Source organism: Heterodontus francisci, chromosome 4 (assembly GCF_036365525.1).
Source record: "Heterodontus francisci isolate sHetFra1 chromosome 4, sHetFra1.hap1, whole genome shotgun sequence".
In the NCBI taxonomy this organism is placed as follows: Eukaryota; Metazoa; Chordata; class Chondrichthyes; order Heterodontiformes; family Heterodontidae; genus Heterodontus; species Heterodontus francisci.
The window spans coordinates 18,495,366-18,514,438 of NC_090374.1; the positions used below are offsets into that span (position 1 = coordinate 18,495,366).

The 19,073-nt window shown below is 45.4% G+C and overlaps 1 protein-coding gene across 1 annotated transcript in view; it reads left to right on the forward strand.

Annotated features, from left to right (window-relative positions):
• The first annotated feature begins 11,184 nt into the window (after nucleotides 1-11,184).
• The window catches only part of LOC137368927 (G protein-coupled receptor kinase 5-like), a 174,618-nt gene continuing 166,729 nt past the window's right edge, over nucleotides 11,185-19,073 (forward strand). The window contains exon 1 of the mRNA XM_068029243.1: nucleotides 11,185-11,308. Within this exon, the coding sequence (XP_067885344.1) occupies nucleotides 11,257-11,308 (52 nt within the window). The 5' untranslated portion in view covers nucleotides 11,185-11,256. The remainder of the gene's footprint in view (nucleotides 11,309-19,073) is intronic.

Here is a 19,073-nt window from a genome sequence, read left to right on the forward strand (position 1 = left end):
TACCCCCTCTCTCATTTACCTGCAACGGCAGGCTGCTGCTCCTTCCATGCCGGAGGGCCTCCTCTTAGTCCTTCAGCTTCGAGAGCTCGCCTGCCGCCCTTAATTGGACACCGAGCATGCCCTCTGGCCACTAAATGACCAATCAAGGCAAAATCAATGTCAGGTTGCTGCTCCCAACACAGTGTGGGGTCGCAACCTGCATTTGACCCCGATGTTGGGATACCGACCCAAAAGGAAAAATCCTGCTCAACGTTTCAGGGTCAATGAACTTTTGTCAGAACTACTAAAGGGACATTGCTAGGTTACGTAGGTGGGCAGAAAGGTGGCAGATTGTGTTCAATGAAAGAGAAGTATAAGACCGAAGAAAGATAATTCAGAGTATTTTCTAAAAATGATGAGAAGCTAGAAACCATGGAGGAGAAGAGGAATTTTGGTGTCCCATATACAGAAATCATTAAAAGCTAGCAGACAGTATAAAAACAATTAAAATACCAGTAGAATGTTGGCCTTTACCTCAAGTGGACTGTAAGTTATATTACAGCTCGACAGAGCTCTGGTTAGTTGCACTCAGTTCTGGGCACTGCACCTCAGGAAGAATATATTGGCCTGGAGGGGGGATAACAGTGCAGATTTTCCAGAATGATACTGAGAAAAAGGGATTAAATTATGAGGACAGTTTGCATAAACTAGGCTTGTATTCCCTTCAGTTATCGAAGATTAAGGGGCGATTGAATTGCAGTGTTTTAGAATGAATAAAGGAATAGATAATGTAGATAAAGAGAAGCTATTTCCTCTGGTGGGGACTGTAGAATGAGGTGGCATAACCTTAAAATTAAAGCTAGGCTGATCAGGGATGATGTCAGGAGGCACTTCCTCACACAAAAGGTATTGAAAATCTGGAACTCTCTCCCCTCAGAAAGGTCGACAAGTGGGAGTGGAGTGAAAATTTCAAAGTTGAGATTGATAGATTTTTGATGGGCTTTAAAGGAACCAAGGTAAGTAAATAGGGTTAAGATACAGATCAACAATGATCTGAATAGCAGAATAGGCTCAAGGGGCTGAATGGCCTCCTCCTGCTTGTTTAACTCATTCTTGGGATGTGGGCGTCACTGGCTCGGCCAGCATGCATTGCCCATCTCTAATTGCCCTTGAGCAGGTGATGGTGAGGCACCTACAACTGAGTGGCTCACTCAACTATTTCAGAGGGCAGTTAAGAGTCAACCATACTGCTGTGGGTCTGGAGTCATGTGTAGGTCAGACCAGGTAAAAGCAGCAGATTGCCACCCCTGACGGGCATTAGTGAACGAGAGAGGTTTTTAATGACAATCTGGTAGTTTTATGATCATTATTAATGAGACCAGCTTTTTTTTTTAAATTCCAGATTTATTAATTAAGTGAGTTTAAATCCCTGCAGATTCCATGATGGGATTTGAACTTACTTCCCCAGAGCATTAGTGCAGGCCTCTGGATTACTGGTCCAGTAACATTACCACGATGCTCCCATCCCATTTCTCTGCTCACACTGCTAGGCTTCTGTAACAATAGACTTGTGTCACACTAGGCTCTTACAACACTCGGCTTGTACACTCGTCGATTTATACAACCCCAGGCTTCTCTAACAGTTTGTTTCGCAGACACATGAGTTTATATAGCAGCGGGCTAGTACAATAATACATTTGTACAATAGCAGGCCTGTATACCAGACATATAGAACAGTACTGTTAGTCCACCCTACCCCTGTGCTCAAGACATTGACCTGGATTTTAAAGCTCTTCCGTCATCGGGAACGGCGGTGGTGAGGCAGTGAAGATCGGTACAGCGGAGGCTCACCCCGATGGCGACAGGCCCCGTGCCGATCTTGGCTGCGGCGGTGAGGCCTCGTTGCGGCCGCCCCACCGCTCGGCGATGGGACCCGCATTAAAATATGTGAATGCCTACTTACCATGCAGCCCGCAGCGGTTCTGCCACCACGTTGCAATCTTCCTTCTTGCCGCTGACAATGCTGTGCCTTCGAATCCCCATTCGGGGAAACGTGGCGTGACACCTGCGAGGAAGGGGGAGGAGGTTTCTGTCTCTGTGCGGGAGTGGGGGAGCGGGGTTACAAGGCTCGGATTGGTCGGGGGGGGGGGTTGATGGGTAAAGGACAAATGTGCTGAACTTTGTGGGGGGAAAGGTTCAAGTTTCAATATTGAAATTCTGGGGGGGGGGGGGGGGTTGTTGGGGGAAGACCAGGAATGTTGTGATATGCCATTGAGGGGGAAGTGGGAGAATGCATGGAACGATCATCTCAATTAATTTGACGATACTGTTACCTGGCCCTTTAAATTTCAAATCTCCATTGAGGGCTGTAAGCCCGTTAAAAATGGCGCCTGCGGATTGGTGCTGGATGCCGTTGCCGGCGACGGCTTGCTCTTGTCCCTCCCCCCCCCTCACCACGTCATTGCTGTGGGGAGGGGGCGGATGCCGCGGTCATGTAAATGAGCCGCCGCGTTTGAAATCGCAGCTGCTCCGTGACGTGGTGCCCATGCGCGCGGGCCACATTTTTTTACCTACTTCAGCGGCGCAGTCTTAAAATGCAGCCCATTGGCTCTTTGCTGGGGTACATCATTCCAAGAGGGAAAATCCCCCTCCAATGGGCGGCACAGTGGCGCAGTGGTTAGCACCGCAGCCTCACAGCTCCAGCGACCCGGGTTCAATTCTGGGTACTGCCTGTGCGGAGTTTGCAAGTTCTCCCTGTGTCTGTGTGGGTTTCCTCCGGTTTCCTCTCACATGCCAAAGACTTGCAGGTTGATAGGTAAATTGGCCATTATAAATTACTCCTAGTGTAGGTAGGTGGTAGGGGAATATAGGGACAGGTGGGGATGTTTGGTAGGAATATGGGATTAGTGTAGGATTAGTATAAATGGGTGGTTGATGGTCGGCACAGACTCGGTGGGCCGAAGGGCCTGTTTCAGTGCTGTATCTCTAAATAAAAATAAAATGCCGCAGCCAAATGACCATTGTTCACACGTCATCCGGGGCAGGTACGTCTAAATGAGGCCTAAGGGACTTACGTGGCCCTGGACCCCAGCAATCCAGCCCAAGCAGCTCAGCACCACGTGCTTTTCTTTATATTTCTTCGTCACTGGTATGTTCTGTTTAAATGTTATGGGCTGTGAGGCAGAGGAAGGGCTCGTTCCAGCACTGTTAACTCATTGCTGAATAAAATCCCAAAACCAAGATCTGTTAGTAGGCACAAGTAAATGAAAATGATTGCAGATGATTTGTTTGGATTTTACACGTGGCTCCCTGAGGTTCCACAATATCAACCTTACTCGGCCATAAAAGTGAAAAAGATTGGACGCTGAAAGCTAGTGGGTTGCTGTACCACAGAAACGCAGGAACAGGAGGAGGCCGTTCAGCCCCTCGAGCCTGCTCTACCATTCAATTCGATCGTGGTTGATCTAACTCCATCCACCCACCTTGGTTCTGTACCCCTTAATAACCTGGCCTCACCAAACTCTATCAATCTCAGCCTTCAGTCTGCCACTGTTTACAACAGTGACTATGCTTCAAAGATACTTCACTGGCTGTAAAGCTCTTTGGGTCATCCAAAGGACATGAAAAATGTTCCAGAAATCTAAGTTGCTTCTTTCTATATAAAAAAAAGATCCTGGGCTTGTTTTGGTAAACATGGGTCACTAAGACCGGGTAGACAGCTATTGAGTTTGCCATTGAGGGAGCTGCAATTATCAAAGTAAAGTTGAGACTAGAACAATAAAGGGGAAAACAATTCCCAAATGGTCACAACAGCTGCAATTATAAATAATGATCTGTTGCCTTTGCATCATCTGTTTACTAACAAATGACAAAAAAAGTGCCAAACTTTTTTCACAAATCTGGTGATCCTTTAAAATGAATACATGCCCCACTACCCACCACACATCAATGAATGACTGAATAGGTTAATGCAGGCAGTGTCTGAGCTATGAAGAAGGACTTGCATTTATATATCACCTTTCTCAACCTCGGGACTCCTGAAAGCACTTTACAGACAATTAAGTACTTTTGAAGCTTAGTCGCTGTTGTAATGCAGGAAACATGGCTGCCAATTTGTGCACAGCAAGCTCCCACAAACAGCAATGAAATAAATGACTTGATAATGTTTTTTTTAATGTTGGTTGAGGGATGAATAATGGCCAAAACACCAGGGAGAACTCACTTGCTCATCTTGAAATCATGCCATGGGATCTTTTGCATCCACCTGAGAGGGTAGATTGGGCCTCAATTTAACGTCTCATTCTGAAAGATGGCACCTCCGACAGTACAGCGCTCCCTCAGTACCAGACTGGAATGTTAGACTGGACAATGTGCTCAATCATGGGGCTTGAACCCATAAGCTTTGTTCCAAAGCTGACACTGTAAATTATATTAAATACAAGTAATATTCCAGTGGGTGAAGTGGGGGAGGAGGGGTCAGCATGCTCCTGGGTGGGAGGGGAATTGGTGATTGAGTGATGCAGTGTTTGAAACCATATTTTCTTCTTGTATAGTTAAACACATCCCTTTGAAGCTTAGCTCTGACCAGGAACACCAATGCACAGTCGGTGCTCATATTCCCGCACTCTGATGGCTCCAAAAAAACATCTGGGATTGAAAATAATACTGATCTCACTAAACTGGGCCAGGTGGAGCAGTCAACTGCTGTAACTCAGGGGCTCCCCAGTGAGTCTTTAGAGCTGGAGTGATAGGGCTCTAGGGGCTACTGGGTGGGAACCAATGTAAAGGTTTCTCCTATGAGGTAAGAGATTTCCTTCCTCAAGTACATGTGGAGGCAGCAATTTTTATGGAAAATATTCAGGCAAGTACACAGAAGCAAAGACAAATACACACAACAGAGACTCAACTCATAAAACATACAGATGTGCACTTACACACACAAAACATAGTGACACACACACAAAACATAGACACACCTCATAAAACACACAGTTGCACATTGACACACTCACAAAACATAGTCACACAAACATACACACACACGCGCACGCGCACAGACACAGAAACACATACAGACACAGAAATACATAGACACACAGACACACACACAACACTAACATATAGACATATATACACACAACACAAACACCCACATAGGGCTGAATTTTCGGGCCCTGCCAAAGTTGGGAACAAAGGTGGGCATGGCCTGAAAATGATGAGGCCAGCCGGCGGACCGGCTTCCCGACCCCATTCCTGGTGTTGGTGATTTTGGCCAACAAGGGTTCAGGGCCCAGGAGGGCCCCTGGCCCCACAAAGCGGGCAGGCAGTTAGGCTCATTAAGAGCCTTGTTCAGGTTGGTATTGGAGGCAAACAGGGATTTGCCAGTTGGCCTCCAGTCTTTGACGTGACAGAGGGGGGAAAATCAATGGCCCACAGGTGGGCGCCCAACAGCATACTGGGGTGCCAGTGCTCCAGACAGGCCTACAGGATTCACTGCCTACCTGGGTGGGCGGCACAGTGGCGCAGTGGGTAGCACCGCAGCCTCACAGCTCCAGCGACCCAGGTTCAATTCTGGGTACTGCCTGTGTGGAGTTTGCAAGTTCTCCCTGTGTCTGCGTGGGTTTTCTCCGGGTGCTCCAGTTTCCTCCCACAAGCCAAAAGACTTGCAGATTGGTAGGTAAATTGGCCATTATAAATTGCCCCGAATATAGGTAGGTGGTAGAGAAATATAGGGACAGGTGGGGATGTGGTAGGAATATGGGATTAGTGTAGGATTAGTATAAATGGGTGGTTGATGGTTGGCACAGACTCGGTGGGCCGAAGGGCCTGTTTCAGTGCTGTATCTCTGAACTGAACTGAACTGAGTACACCCAAAGGCCACCCTGTAGAGAGGCTCCAACCCCCCCCCCCAACCCAAAGTGGTGGCCTGGCTGCTTTTTGTGTTTTTTTATTACATGTTGTAAAAAGCAGCTGAGAGGGCATCTTTTTACTGAGGTTCCCTCCCAGTTACTTTAGTTGTACTGCAGCCGGTGCTTCGCTGAGGCTGGAAGATATCTAATTGGCCCTCCAGCTTCGAAAGCTTGCACGCCACCCTTCATTAAGCCTGTGTTCATCCAATGTAGGATGTAACCTTCCTCATGTCTTATCCATTTATCTCTATAAGGCTGAAATCCCACCACCCTTAATTGAGAAAGAAAATAGAGCTTTTCACAACTACCAGATGTCTCGAAGTGCTTTACAGCTCATGAAGCTTTTGACATATAGCCACTGTTGTAATGTTGGAAACACAGCAGCCAGTTGGTGCACAGCAAGCTCCCACACACAGCAATGTAATAATGACCAGATAATCTATTTTTGTGTTGTTGATTGAGGAAAGGACACTAGGGGTAACGCCCCTGCTCTCCTACAGAACACAGTGCCTTTGGATCTTTAAAGTTCCCCTGAGAGTTAGACTTGGTTTAATCAACTTTGTCCCAAAGGCAGAACCTCTGACTGTGTAGCACGCAATAAGTACTGCACTGGAGTGTCAGCCTAGATTTTTGTGCTCAAGGCCTGACGTGGGACTTAAACTTATAACCTTGTGACTCAGAGACAAGAATGCTACCCACTGAACAACAAAGGAAGCCTGTCTCCAGGCCTATTAAGGGCTCACCCATAAGAAAACCTTGACCTTAATCAGTTTCCTACCGGAGGCGGATTCAGGACCTGAAAACAGTTCTGACTCCAGTTTCCCACCTCCATGGGGAAAATTCAGCCCATAGACATAGAGACACATACGTGTATACACACACGAATACACACATTCTTCTTTACAAATAGAATGTAAAATAAATAGCAACAAACTAAGAGAAGATTCAGTTGGCTGTTCATCTCGGAGAACCAGCACAGCCACGATGGGCCAAATGGCCTCCTTCTGTAACAATTCTGTGATACACATCTTGTGTTGGGGGAAACATTTGGTGGAGATACAGTCCTTGTTTTGAACGTGCTTTTCCCATTTCTATTTAGACAAACACTGTGACCTACTGGTGATGTCAATAAGTTCTCTTGGCATCGTCCTAAACATTACAATTATCTTCCTTTATGACTCCTAGGGTAATTTTCCAATTTGATCACCAGGACGCTAATTCAGGTGCACATTGCCCTTGGTTTTCCGAGGTCCCTCCTTCATCAGAGGCACGACATCGGAAAATTGCCCCTAGTGAGTTTAGATTAGATTAGATTAGAGATACAGCACTGAAACAGGCCCTTCGGCCTACCGAGTCTGTGCCGAACATCAACCACCCATTTATACTAATCCTACACTAATCCCATATTCCTACCAAACATCCCCACCTGTCCCTATATTTCCCTACCACCTACCTATACTAGTGACAATTTATAATGGCCAATTTACCTATCAACCTGCAAGTCTTTTGGCTTGTGGGAGGAAACCGGAGCACCCGGAGAAAACCCACGCAGACACAGGGAGAACTTGCAAACTCCACACAGGCAGTACCCGGAATCGAACCCGGGTCCCTGGAGCTGTGAGGCTGCGGTGCTAACCACTGTGCCACTGAGCTAACAGCTGAGCCACATGGACCAGAGGTTTTGCTAACCCTCCAAGATTGCCCTGGAATCTTCCGGAATTAAGGACTAATCTCCAGGACACTGCTTCAGCAATCTCATGGAAGAAAAAATGATAGGGACATTTTTTTACTGACTTTGAACTCCAGTAGTTATAAAAATATTGGAGATGGAAATAAAGGCTGTTTGACTGAAAGTCAATATTCATTCAGTTGAGTAACAAAAAGCTTACTGGCTTTCTAATTGGCTGGGAGAAGGAGGGTCACAGTGAGGATGTGCGTGTTGGTGACCAATGGTGGGAGCATTGGGTGCGGGGAGATTGGAGGTGAAAGGTCATGTGATGCAACCTCCTGGAATAAGTCCAACCAGAATTGGCAACTCTAACTGACCTCAAATTCAATTTCCAGTCTTCCAGTCTGTATGCCGGTATCTTAACCTCGTGAGGCGGACTTCCAGCTTGGAACAGGAAATTTCGGCTGGCTTTGCATCTCCTGACTGTTACCCAGTACCCCTGTGTGGACATCAGGAGGGAATTGGGTTCAGCTGAGACATTCAGTGAAGGAAAAGAAAGAAAAACCTGCATTTCTATAGAGTCTTTCACACCCCAAAGCTCATTACAGCTAATAAAATACTTTGTCAATGGAGTCACTGTTGAAATGTTGACCCAGGAGGGCAAGGTTTCTGAAAAAAACTGTTATAATTGGCCTGTCCCTTCTTGGATATCACAACAAGAATGACATAGAATTTACATCCCAGAAACAGGCCATTCAGCCCAGCTGTTATATGCTGGTGTTTATGCTCCATATGAGCTTCGGCCCTAATTCATCTCACTCCATCAGTGTATCCTATTCCTTTCTCTCCATGTGTTTATCTAGCTTCCTCCTAAATACGCCTATGCCATTTGCCTCAGCTACTCCATGTGGTAGTGAGCTCTACTATGTAGGATCAGGCATGAAAATTGGTTAGATACCCATGGACCTAACAAGGGGTCAGTGCCTTCAAGAGAGATGAGGTTGAAGAAACTGGCAGAATAATAAACTAATAAAGTTTTTGAAAAATTCTTGGGATGTGGACAATGTGGCAAGACAGCATTTAATGTCCGCCCTCGTGGTCCTGAGTCAAATATTGATTGCGAGATTAAGAAAGAATGAATGAAAGACATGCATTTCTATAGCAGCTTTCACAATCTCAGACCGTCCCAAAGCGCTTTACAGTCAGTGAAATATTTTTGAAGTGTAGTCACTGTTGTGATGAAGGAAATGCGGCTGAAAATTTGCAAACAGCAAGTTTCCACAAACAGCAATGTGATAATGACCAAATAATCTGGTTTGTGATGTTGGTTGAGGGATAAATATTGGCCAGAACTGGGGAGAACTCCCCTGCTCTTCTTCGAAATAGTGGTCATGGGATCTTTTATATCCACCTGAGAGGACAGCCAGAGCCTCAGTTTAACATCACATCTGAACGTTGGCAGCAATCAGTACTGCACTGGAGTGTTGGCCTGGATTATGGCGTCAAGGGGTTTCTGCAAGTTTATCCTTTTCTTTGATGCAGTGATTATGATTATGTTAAAAGGACATAAACAAGTAGGTGGAATGGGCAGACAGGCGGCAGATGAAGTTCAATGCAGAGAAATGTGAAGTGATTCATTTTGGTAGGAAGAACATGGAGAGACAATATAAAAGAAAGGGTACAATTCTAAAGGGAGTGCAGGAGCAGAGGGACCTGGGTGTATATGTGCATAAGTCATTGAAGGTGGCAGGACAGATTGAGAGCGGTTAATAAAGCATACAGTATCCTGGGCTTTATTAAAAGGGGCATAGAGTACAAGAACAAGGAGGTTATGTTGAACTTCTATAAGACACTAGTTTGGCCTCAGCTGGAATATTGTGTCCAGTTCTGGGCACCGCACTTTAGGAAAGATGTGAGGGCATTGGAGAGAGTACAGAAAAGATTCACGAGAATGGTTCCAGGGATGAGAAATTTCAGTATGAAGATAGATTGGAGAAGTTAGGACTGTTTTCCTTGGAGAAGAGAAAGCTGAGAAGTGCTTTGATAGAGGTGTTCAAAATCCTGAGGAGTCTGGACAGAGTAGATAGAGAGAAACTGTTCCCACTCGTGAAAGGATCAAGAACGAGAGGGCACAGATTTATAGTATTTGGTAAAAGAAGCAAAATCGACATGAGGAAAAACATTTTCACGCAGCGAGTGGTTAAGGTCTGGAATGCGCTTCCTGAGAGTGTGGTGGAGGCAGGTTCAATTGAAGCATTCAAAAGGGAATTAGACTGTTATATGAAAAGGAAGAATGTGCAGGGTTATGGGGAGAAGGCAGGGGAATGGCACTAAGTGAATTGCTTTTTCGGAGAGCTGGTGCAGAAATGATGGGCCAAATGGCCTCCTTCTGTGCTATAACAATTCTGTGATTCTGTGATCACTGCACACATCACAACAGAAAGAAAGAAACAAATAGTCAAAATAAAATACAAAATTGTGTGTAAATGTTATAAAATATCTAGTTGACAAATAATATTCCCTTTGACTCCCCCCCTCTCCTTGTATTTATATAGTGCCTTTAACATGGGCAGCAGAGCTTTGGTTGACCTTAAGTTTACAGAGGGTAGCATTTGGGAGATAAAAACAAGAAATGCTGGAAACACTCAGCAGATCTGGCAGCATCTGTGGAGAGAGAAGCAGAGTTAACGTTTCAGGTCAGTAACCCTTCATCAGAACTTGCATTTGGGAGATTAGCCAGGAGTGCATTGGAGCAGTCAAATCTAGAGGTAACAAAGGTATGAATAAGAGTTTCAGAGGCAGATGAGCTGAGATGGAGGGAAAGTCGGGCAATTATATGGAGGTGGAAATAATCATTCTTAGTGATGGCATGAATATGTGTTCAGAAGCTCATCTTGGAATCAAATGGGACACCAAGGTTGAGAACGGTCTGGTTTAGTCTCTGATGTTGCTAGAGAGAGGAATGGATTCAGTAGCGAGGGAACAGAGTTGGAAGTGGGGACCGCAAACATTGGCTTCAGTCTTCCCAATACTTAACTGGAGGAAATTTCTGCTCATCCAGTACTGGATGTCGGATAAACAGTTTGATAATTTAGCAACTGGAGGAGATGAGAGAAGTGGTGGTGAGGTAGAGCTGAAACGGTGACAGATGGATTTCAGCTCCAGTAAGAACAAGGTCATCTATTTTGGACCCCAAAAAAAGTATTATTGAGATGGTGAAAAGCTCGGAAGAGCGGAGGTCATTAACACCTGTCTGTGGGAGCTTGCTGTGCACCAATTGGCTGCCCTGTTTCCCACATTCCAAAAGTGACTTCACTTCAAAAGTGCTTCATTGGCTGTAAAGCACTTTGGGACGTCTGGAGGTTGTGAAAGGTGGCTATATAAATGCAGGTCCGCTTTTTTCAAATAGATTTAGGGGTCTATGCAGACAGATCATTAAAATGTCAGCCTCTATAGCGAGAGGGCTAGACTGTGGCAGAGCAAGGGGGCTGAATGGCCTCCTCGTATCCCGATGTTCATAAACACACACATTATCCAGATAGATATCTATATATCTCCAGAGTATTGGTGAGGGAGCCAATGAGGGGGAGTGTTGTTGTTGCCAGCACCAATGAGGGTGTGTGAGGGAGGGTTTGGCCGGTGGGAGCGGACACACTCACTCACATTGAGACGTTGAGTGAGGGCAGCGGGGCCGCACGGATGGAGCTGGAAAACATTGTAGCCAACACGGTGTTACTGAAAGCCCGAGAAGGTAAAGCAGCGAGTAACAAAGAGCAGCAACATTGTATCGGAGAACAATGGCCGGGCTCGGGGCCGGGATACAATGTAGCCGCTCGGGAGCCGGGCCCGGAGACTCTCTCAGCCCCCGGGGCCCGGGCCACCCGGAGCCGCCTTTCCCTCCTGCTCCCTGGGTGTGTGCAGAGCAAGGCCGTGCGGACCCGGCTCCGAGCCCTCTTCTTCTCCCCCTCTCTCTGCTCCCCCTTCTCCCCTCGCTCTGCTAGGCGTCCTCGCCCTACTCTGGCCCGCTGCTGAGGAGGGCGAAGCGGCGTCCGTCTCTCTCTCTCCTCCCGACCGCCTCCATCATCTTTAGCTCGGCACAAACGCTCACCCAGCCGGCTTGGAAAATGCGCGCCCCCCCCCCCCCCCCCCCCAATGGGGTCTTCAGCAGCTGTTCCGTTTACTACCCGCCCCAGGTGTTCACTTTTCTTGTGTCTTCTCCTCTCCTCCCCTTTGGTTTGGCAGTTGCTGAGAACCTTAGCTTCATTGCCCCTTTTCCTGTGCCCACTCCCCTTTCTAGGTGGGCACTTGTGTGTGTGTGTGTGTGTGTGTGTGTGTATCTTTTGTTTGCCCCCATCCCACCCTTTTCGATGACACTGCTTCCAACTAACCCTGGTTCAGACAGAGTGTTTCACCCCTGGTCCCCGTAGGTGCATAATCCTGGTGCTTCCTGCTTTTTTTCTGTTGTGTGTAGTGGTATTCTTGGTTCATCCTTTTCGCCAGTGTCCCCCTGCTATCGCCTCAGGTGGGGATCTTCCCTCTCTCTCTCTTTTTGCAGATGAGCTAAAATTGTTTGAGTGGTTACTGATGGAGCCAAGATTACAGAGAAAGTACAGTGGGATGGTATGTAATTGACCCTAATCAATATTTCCAGCACAGCCCAGGGTCCAGAGTCTACTGCTAGAGTGCATATGTCTTAATTTATTTCTCCTTCAGGTGCCAGCTGTTGCTCAGTCGGTAGCACTCTCTCTCCTCGAATCAGATGGCTGTGGGTTCAATTCCCACTCCTCCACAGACTAGAGTACATAATGCAGGCTCCGAGTGCAATACTGATGGAGCACTGCACTGTCAGAGGTGCCGCCTTTTGGATCAGATGTTAAACTAAGACTTCGTTTGCTGCCTCAAGCGGATGTCAAAGATCCCATGGCCACTATTTTGAAGACAAGCTGGGGAGTTCTCTCTGGTGTCCCGGCTAATATTTACCCCTCACCCAACATAATTAAAACAGATGATCTGTTCATTTTCTTGTTGCTGTTTGCAAATTGCTGCAATATTTCTGACATGACTGCAGTGGCTCCACTTCAAACTTCACTATAAAGGTAGTGGAAACAGATTTAATGGTAAGTTCCTAAAGGGAACTGGATAAAAAAAAAGTTGAGCAGAAATTTGTGCAGTTATGGAGAAATAGCAGGGGAATTAAACTAATTGGATAGTTCTTGTAAAGAGCTGACACAGGTACGGTGGGCTGATTGGCCTTTTCCTGTGCTGAAGGAATCTATGATTGGCTATAAAATGTTTTGGGAGACACTGAGATTGTGAAAGGTGGTACAGAAATGCAAGTTTGTTCTTTGTGTCTGGTGGTATTCTGTCACGTGCCTCCTCTCTAATTCTCCATCTCCTGGGAAGAGTTGACTGCACTGGGGTACGGTTCTCTTCTCTTGCCTCAATTATTTGTATGCAGGCCCTGGTGGTGAGTGTTGGAAGAACACTGGGAGAGAAGGAGGAGGAGAGGTGACTTAATAGAGACATATAAGATAATCAGAGGGTTAGATAGGGTGGATAGTGAGAGTCTTTTTCCTCGGATGGTGATGGCAAACACGAGGGGACATAGCTTTAAGTTGAGGGGTGATAGATATAGGACAGATGTCAGAGGTAGTTTCTTTACTCAGAGTAGTAGGGGCGTGGAACGCCCTGCCTGCAACAGTAGTAGACTCACCAACTTTAAGGGCATTTAAGTGGTCATTGGATAGACATATGGATGAAAACGGAATAGTGTAGGTCAGATGGTTTCACAAGTCGGCGCAACATCGAGGGCCGAAGGGCCTGTACTGCGCTGTAATGTTCTAATTCTAACTGGGTGGTGGGTGGGACACCACAGCTGATGCTGGAGTGTTTGTTGTACGTTGATCAGGAGCAAGAATTCTGGTTCATTTTATTTCCACATCTTTCCCAGAGATCTTGAGGCTAATTGTAGCTCCCTAATAATTGCCATCTGCTAAGATCAGCTAACTCAACATAAATCTGGGACTGAACTCGGAATCTTCTGGGGCCAAGGAACAGGAGGCCTTTTTAACCCTCCGTGCCTTTTCTGCCGTTCAGTGAGAACATGACTGATCTGTGACCTAACTCCGTACCCTTCATACATTTTGGATCACAAAATCTATCAATCTCAGATTTAAAAGTAACAATTGATTTAGAATCAGTTGCCATTCCAAACTTCTTCCGCCCTTTGCCTCTGTCTGGGGAAACATTGTGTCTTAATAAATGGGATTAAACTTGGACAATGTGTGATAGCGTTTTAATGAGAAGAAGGACTTCTCCTAGTGTGTGTCTGAGGCTTTTTATTCCACCCTTTGTTTTCTGAAATCCCATCGGTTTTCTTGTACTGATCTGATTATTTAGCTGTGCGTAGAATCAGTCAGAGGGCAAGGGCACTGTAATTTTAACCTTTTAATGACTGGTGATAAATACAGCAAATGCTGGACCTACACAGTTGATTGGTCAGCTTCTCTGGAAAGAGAAGGCACGGCCTTATCTTTTATGTGTAGAGGCTTCGGTTGATCTATTAGACGCCTTTAAAATCATGAAGAGGTTCATTAGGGTAGACATGGAGAAAATGTTTTACTTGTGTGGGAAATCCAAAACTTCGGGTAGTCACCTAGATGGTCATGAATGAATCCAGTAGAGAATTCAGGAGAAACCTCTTGACCCAGAGAGTGATGAGAATGTGGAACTTGCTACCACAGGGAGTAGTCAAGGCGAATAGCATAAAGGGGAAGCTAGATATGTCGCTGATGAAGCATAGAAGGATATGCTGTTAGGGTTAGATGAACAATGCATTGGAGGAGGCTCATCTGGAGCATAAACACCATATAGATCAGTTGGGGGTGTTGCTGTGGTGTGAATTCTTTGTAACCCTTCAGAATGTTTGAGGTCTGCTCTGCCTCCGTGATGAGATGAGGCCCATTGATTATGTCAGTTGGTTGCAGTAGCCCCACTGTTTTCACTCCAGGCTGAAGCACAATGCTTTGTTAAAACAGCCTCCTTCCTGGCCAGAGGTAATCTGGTATTCATTCTGCGGGACGTGGGTGTTGCTTCTTCGGCTGGCATTTATTGTCCATCCAACTCGTTGGCATGAGAAGGTGGTGGTTGGCCTTCTTGAACTGCTAGTAACGGTTTTTGATACAACTGAGTGACTTTGTAGGTCACTTCAGGGCAGTTACGGTAAGGCAGGTTTCCTTCCCCTATGGGACATTAGTGAACCAGTTAGATTAGTAAGATAACCTCTTCAGCATCATGGACACTTTTTACTGATGGATATATAGAATAATTATTTCCAGTTAGTTTTTTTTAAAAAAACAAATCAAATTCTCAACTGCTAAAGTGGAATTTGAACTTAAACTCACTGATTATTAGTCCAGACCTCTGGATTACTAGTCCAGTAATATAACCAATATGCAACATTACTGGACCCTTAATAAGCATAACAGAGTAAAGGTGGTAAATCATTGAGATGGAAAGTACAGCCTTTGACCGAGATTTAAATGGACAGACGAGAGATTATCTACCTGCTCACTGAATACTGCACTTGTTAAACAAGTGCTTAACTGCATAGGCAAAGTTGGGTCATCAATCAGGAAAGTAGGTTGATTGCGGATCAGAAAGAGAAAGGTTAACTTTTTGGGTGTGGTCCTTGATTAGCGAAGAAGTTCAGTAACATCAGCTGCAATCTTACCAGGAGAGTTTCAGTGAGAGGTAACGGGGGCAGGGGTGGAATAAGTGGGAGAGGTTTTTGTACTGTGCCAACTTGCATTTATTAGCAAACACCAGTTGAAAACTTGTGTCTTTCCACAGTTGGGTTGTATTTGGAGATGGTGGTTTTCTCTGCTTAATGCAAGGTTGAAACCTGGGAGTTTTAGCTTGTCTCATTAGTAGTTTGAGCGATTTTCAGTTTTTGATTGGAGTCTTGCACAAGAATTGTGTTCATGTACGTGAAGTTTATTGGTCACAAGTCTGCTGAATCTATAATTATTGACACTTCTGTATATTGGTCAGTAGCAGATAATTCATGTCACTTACTAAATAACTTCATTGGTTAATTGTGAAAATAAAGACTTGCATTTGTAAATCTTTTTCACAATCTTAGTGAACTCTTCGCTCACACCCCCCCCCCACAATGTTGGCATTGTGACTGACTGGTGGTTCAATGTGGCAGGTGTGGCCACTACAGCCAAACACCATTCTCTCCTCACTTACTGTTCCCCACTCAGCAAGGTCCGGGCATTGAACCTGGAGTATAGTAAGTTAAGCAGGTTGTCTTTTTATTGTGGAAGTGATGAATTGTTGAATCCCTCTGTAACCTCCTTGGCTCTGCAGCCCTTTGTGTTTCTCTAGTCTAACCTCTTGTGCATCCTCCCAACTCCCTTTGCTGCAGCTTTGGTGCCCTGCCTTCAGCCCACCTGGCCCTAAGCTCTGGAATTCCCTCTCAACCTCTCTTTCCACCTTTTGAGAGGCTCCTTAAATTCTACACCTTTGAACAAGCTTTTGGTCATCTGTCCTAATATCTCCTTGTGTGACTTTGTGTCAAAATCTGTTTGAAAATGCCTCAGTGGAGCTCCTTGGAACGTTTCGCTATGTGAAATGTGCTATATAAATACAAGTTGTTGGCAGGGCAACTGGAATTCTTTCAAATAAAAAAGAAAGTTGAGTGTTGATTGGTGAAAGTACAAGAGGAGTGCATTCAGTTAAGCAGATTTCTGTGTTTTATCTTTAAATTACGGACCGTGTCGATTTGTATTCTTGTGGAGCATTCTTGCATTCGCTTTCAGACGGAGTACATTTCCATGTGCAGCTTTGTCAATCTGAGAACAGAATTCAGTAACTCCAAATCGTCACACATCTGTCATCTTGCAATATTGGAAGATAGGGGTGTCAACTGCAGTTGGGTTTATTACTGAAAGTTTCATCACCATTTGTATCCCTCAGCTAACATCATCTTTTTGCGCCCCCCCCCCCACCCCCAGCCAAATAAAATCAGATAATCTGGTCACACATCTCATTGCTGCTTGTGGGATCTTGCTGTGCGCAACATGACTGCCGCATTTCCTATATGACAATGGTGACTGCACTTCATTGGCTGTGAAGTGCTTTGGTAATCTTTGCTGCTTTGCTGTGGGAGCTGTCCTGAGGCTGTAAGCAGTCCCTTGCTCTTTGTGTTGGTCTTCTCTGACCGTTGACCTGTTTGTGGCCCTGGCCACAACTCTATGAGCAATGTTTGATTCACTGTATGTAATCCAGGCTGCTTGATGCCTCTCATATGAATTAGTGAATGTAAAGCTGCCTCCATTTAACTTGAGACTATCAGTGGACCTTTTTTTCTCTCTCCCCTTGCATTAAGCAATTTTCAGACTTGGGTCTGTACCTCTCGTGGGCTGAGTGCGGGATTGTGGTAAGGTCAACCAGAGGATAATGGGCCTTCAAGGTTATCAGACATCTAAATCTTTCTAAACCTTCTGGTACATGTTATCTGTGGCTATATGTGTAAGAAATGTGTCCTGTAGTCATGCGATTGCTTATTGGGTAGATAAAGGACACTTCCGGCAGTTAGATGTGGGAGGTCCACTGAAGTTTATTGATACGGAAGAGGTTGGAGTGGTCCCTCTTTCATAAAGGTTGTCTACTAAGACTTGACAGCCTCTTCCAACCTCATCTGTGGATATTCCAACACCAGTCGTGCAATATGACTTGCCTATTTTTCTACCTTTGTCATTTTTTACACTTGTATTAAATATCCTCCGTCATTCTTTCTGCTCATATTTTGTCGAGCTCGTATTGTCATTTCTGAGCTGCCTCCATTGATTCCACTGACTCCACTCATCTGATCTCACCTGCAAATTCTACCCTTTCTGCATCTGAGGCATTCGTGTGAATTAGAAACAGTTGTGGTCTCAGCACACATTCTTGGTGCAGCCCACGTGAAGAGGAAAAGTACTTGCATTCATATAGCACCTTTCACTGGTGTAATTTAGGGAAACGTTGAAGCCTCTGGTGCCCACCAGTCACAGAAGCTTCAGTTGCACCGGTGGACACAGGGTACTGCCTCTCCAGGGACATCCGGGCGCTGACATAGCCGTGGGAGGCCAAGCGATCCCCACAACGGCGTGCTGCCCAGACCTGTGAATAGTCACCTTGGCCAGGGCCAGGAGTGGTCCCACAAGGAGATGCTCCAACTTGCCTGCTCTTCCTCTGCACTGAGACCAAAAAATCAGAACATGGGACTGAAGTGCAGCCAAAAGTTGAGGAAAAAGTGGAAGTTCTGTTTTTCCATACATTGGGACACATGGCAGGCTAAGGTGGGCACTGCTCTTGTGGATTCTCTGCACTGAGTCAAGAGGCCTGCTTTACATTTTCCAACTCTTGACTTCCTTTTTCCAATCAAACTTCCAACTAAAGCTCGTGTACTGAATTAATTTATTAATAATTTACATGTATCGCTTGGATTTATTTCTGGAGAGATAGAATTGAAAATAGAGAAGCTATTGTATCAAACCTTGGAGTACTGTGTACAGCTCTGGTTGCTATATAATATAAAGGACATAGAGGTGCTGGAGAAGGTGAAAGAAAATTCACAATGCTAATACCAGAACTGCAAAGTTTATACCGACCAGGAAATGATGAACAGACTCTTGTCTCTTTTTTTTTCTCTCGCTGAGGGGTGGCCTAATTGAGATCTGTAAAATGGACAGTTTTGATAAAGGAAATAGTGTTTCCACTTGTGCGGAAGAGCAAAACTAGAGGCCGTCAATATAAGATAGTCACTTAGTGATCCAATAGGGAATTCAGAGGAAACTTCTTTACCCAGAGAGTGGCAAGAATGTAGAACTCGCTATCACAAGGAGTGATTGACGTGAATAGTATAGATGCATTTAAGAGGAATCCAGATATGCACATGCGGGAGAAGGGAACAGAGTGTTATACTGGTAGAGGTAGATGAGGAGACTTGTGTAGAACAGTAACATGGACAAGGACTGATTGGGCCATTTGGCCTGTTTCTGTGTCGTATATTCTATGTAATTCCAGCTGAATCAGCAAATGCTTGTTTGTGGGATGACTTTTGCAATACTTTGCCTTCCGTCTGTTTACAGTATAACTACAAGTGTTGCAATGGAAACTTTGTCAACTTGAAATAGATGCATTTCAGGGGAAGCCAGGGAAATGCACAAAGGGGAGAAAAGAATAGAAGGATGTGTTAGTAGAGTGAGATGAAGAGGAGTGGCAGGAGGTTTGTGTGGAGCTTAGACACCAGCATAGAGCTGTGGGGCCAAATGGCCTGTTTCCATGCTGTACATTCCATGTAAAAGAATCTGGGCAATGAAATATTTGGTGGAAGTGCTGGTTATTCGTGTTGTACATGTTGGGCCATTAGGAAAACGCTGTCCTTTTTTCCCACTGTTTCAAAGATGTTGGGTGTCCTTTGCATGAACCCCACTGGTATGATCAATGAATTGTAAACTGAGGAT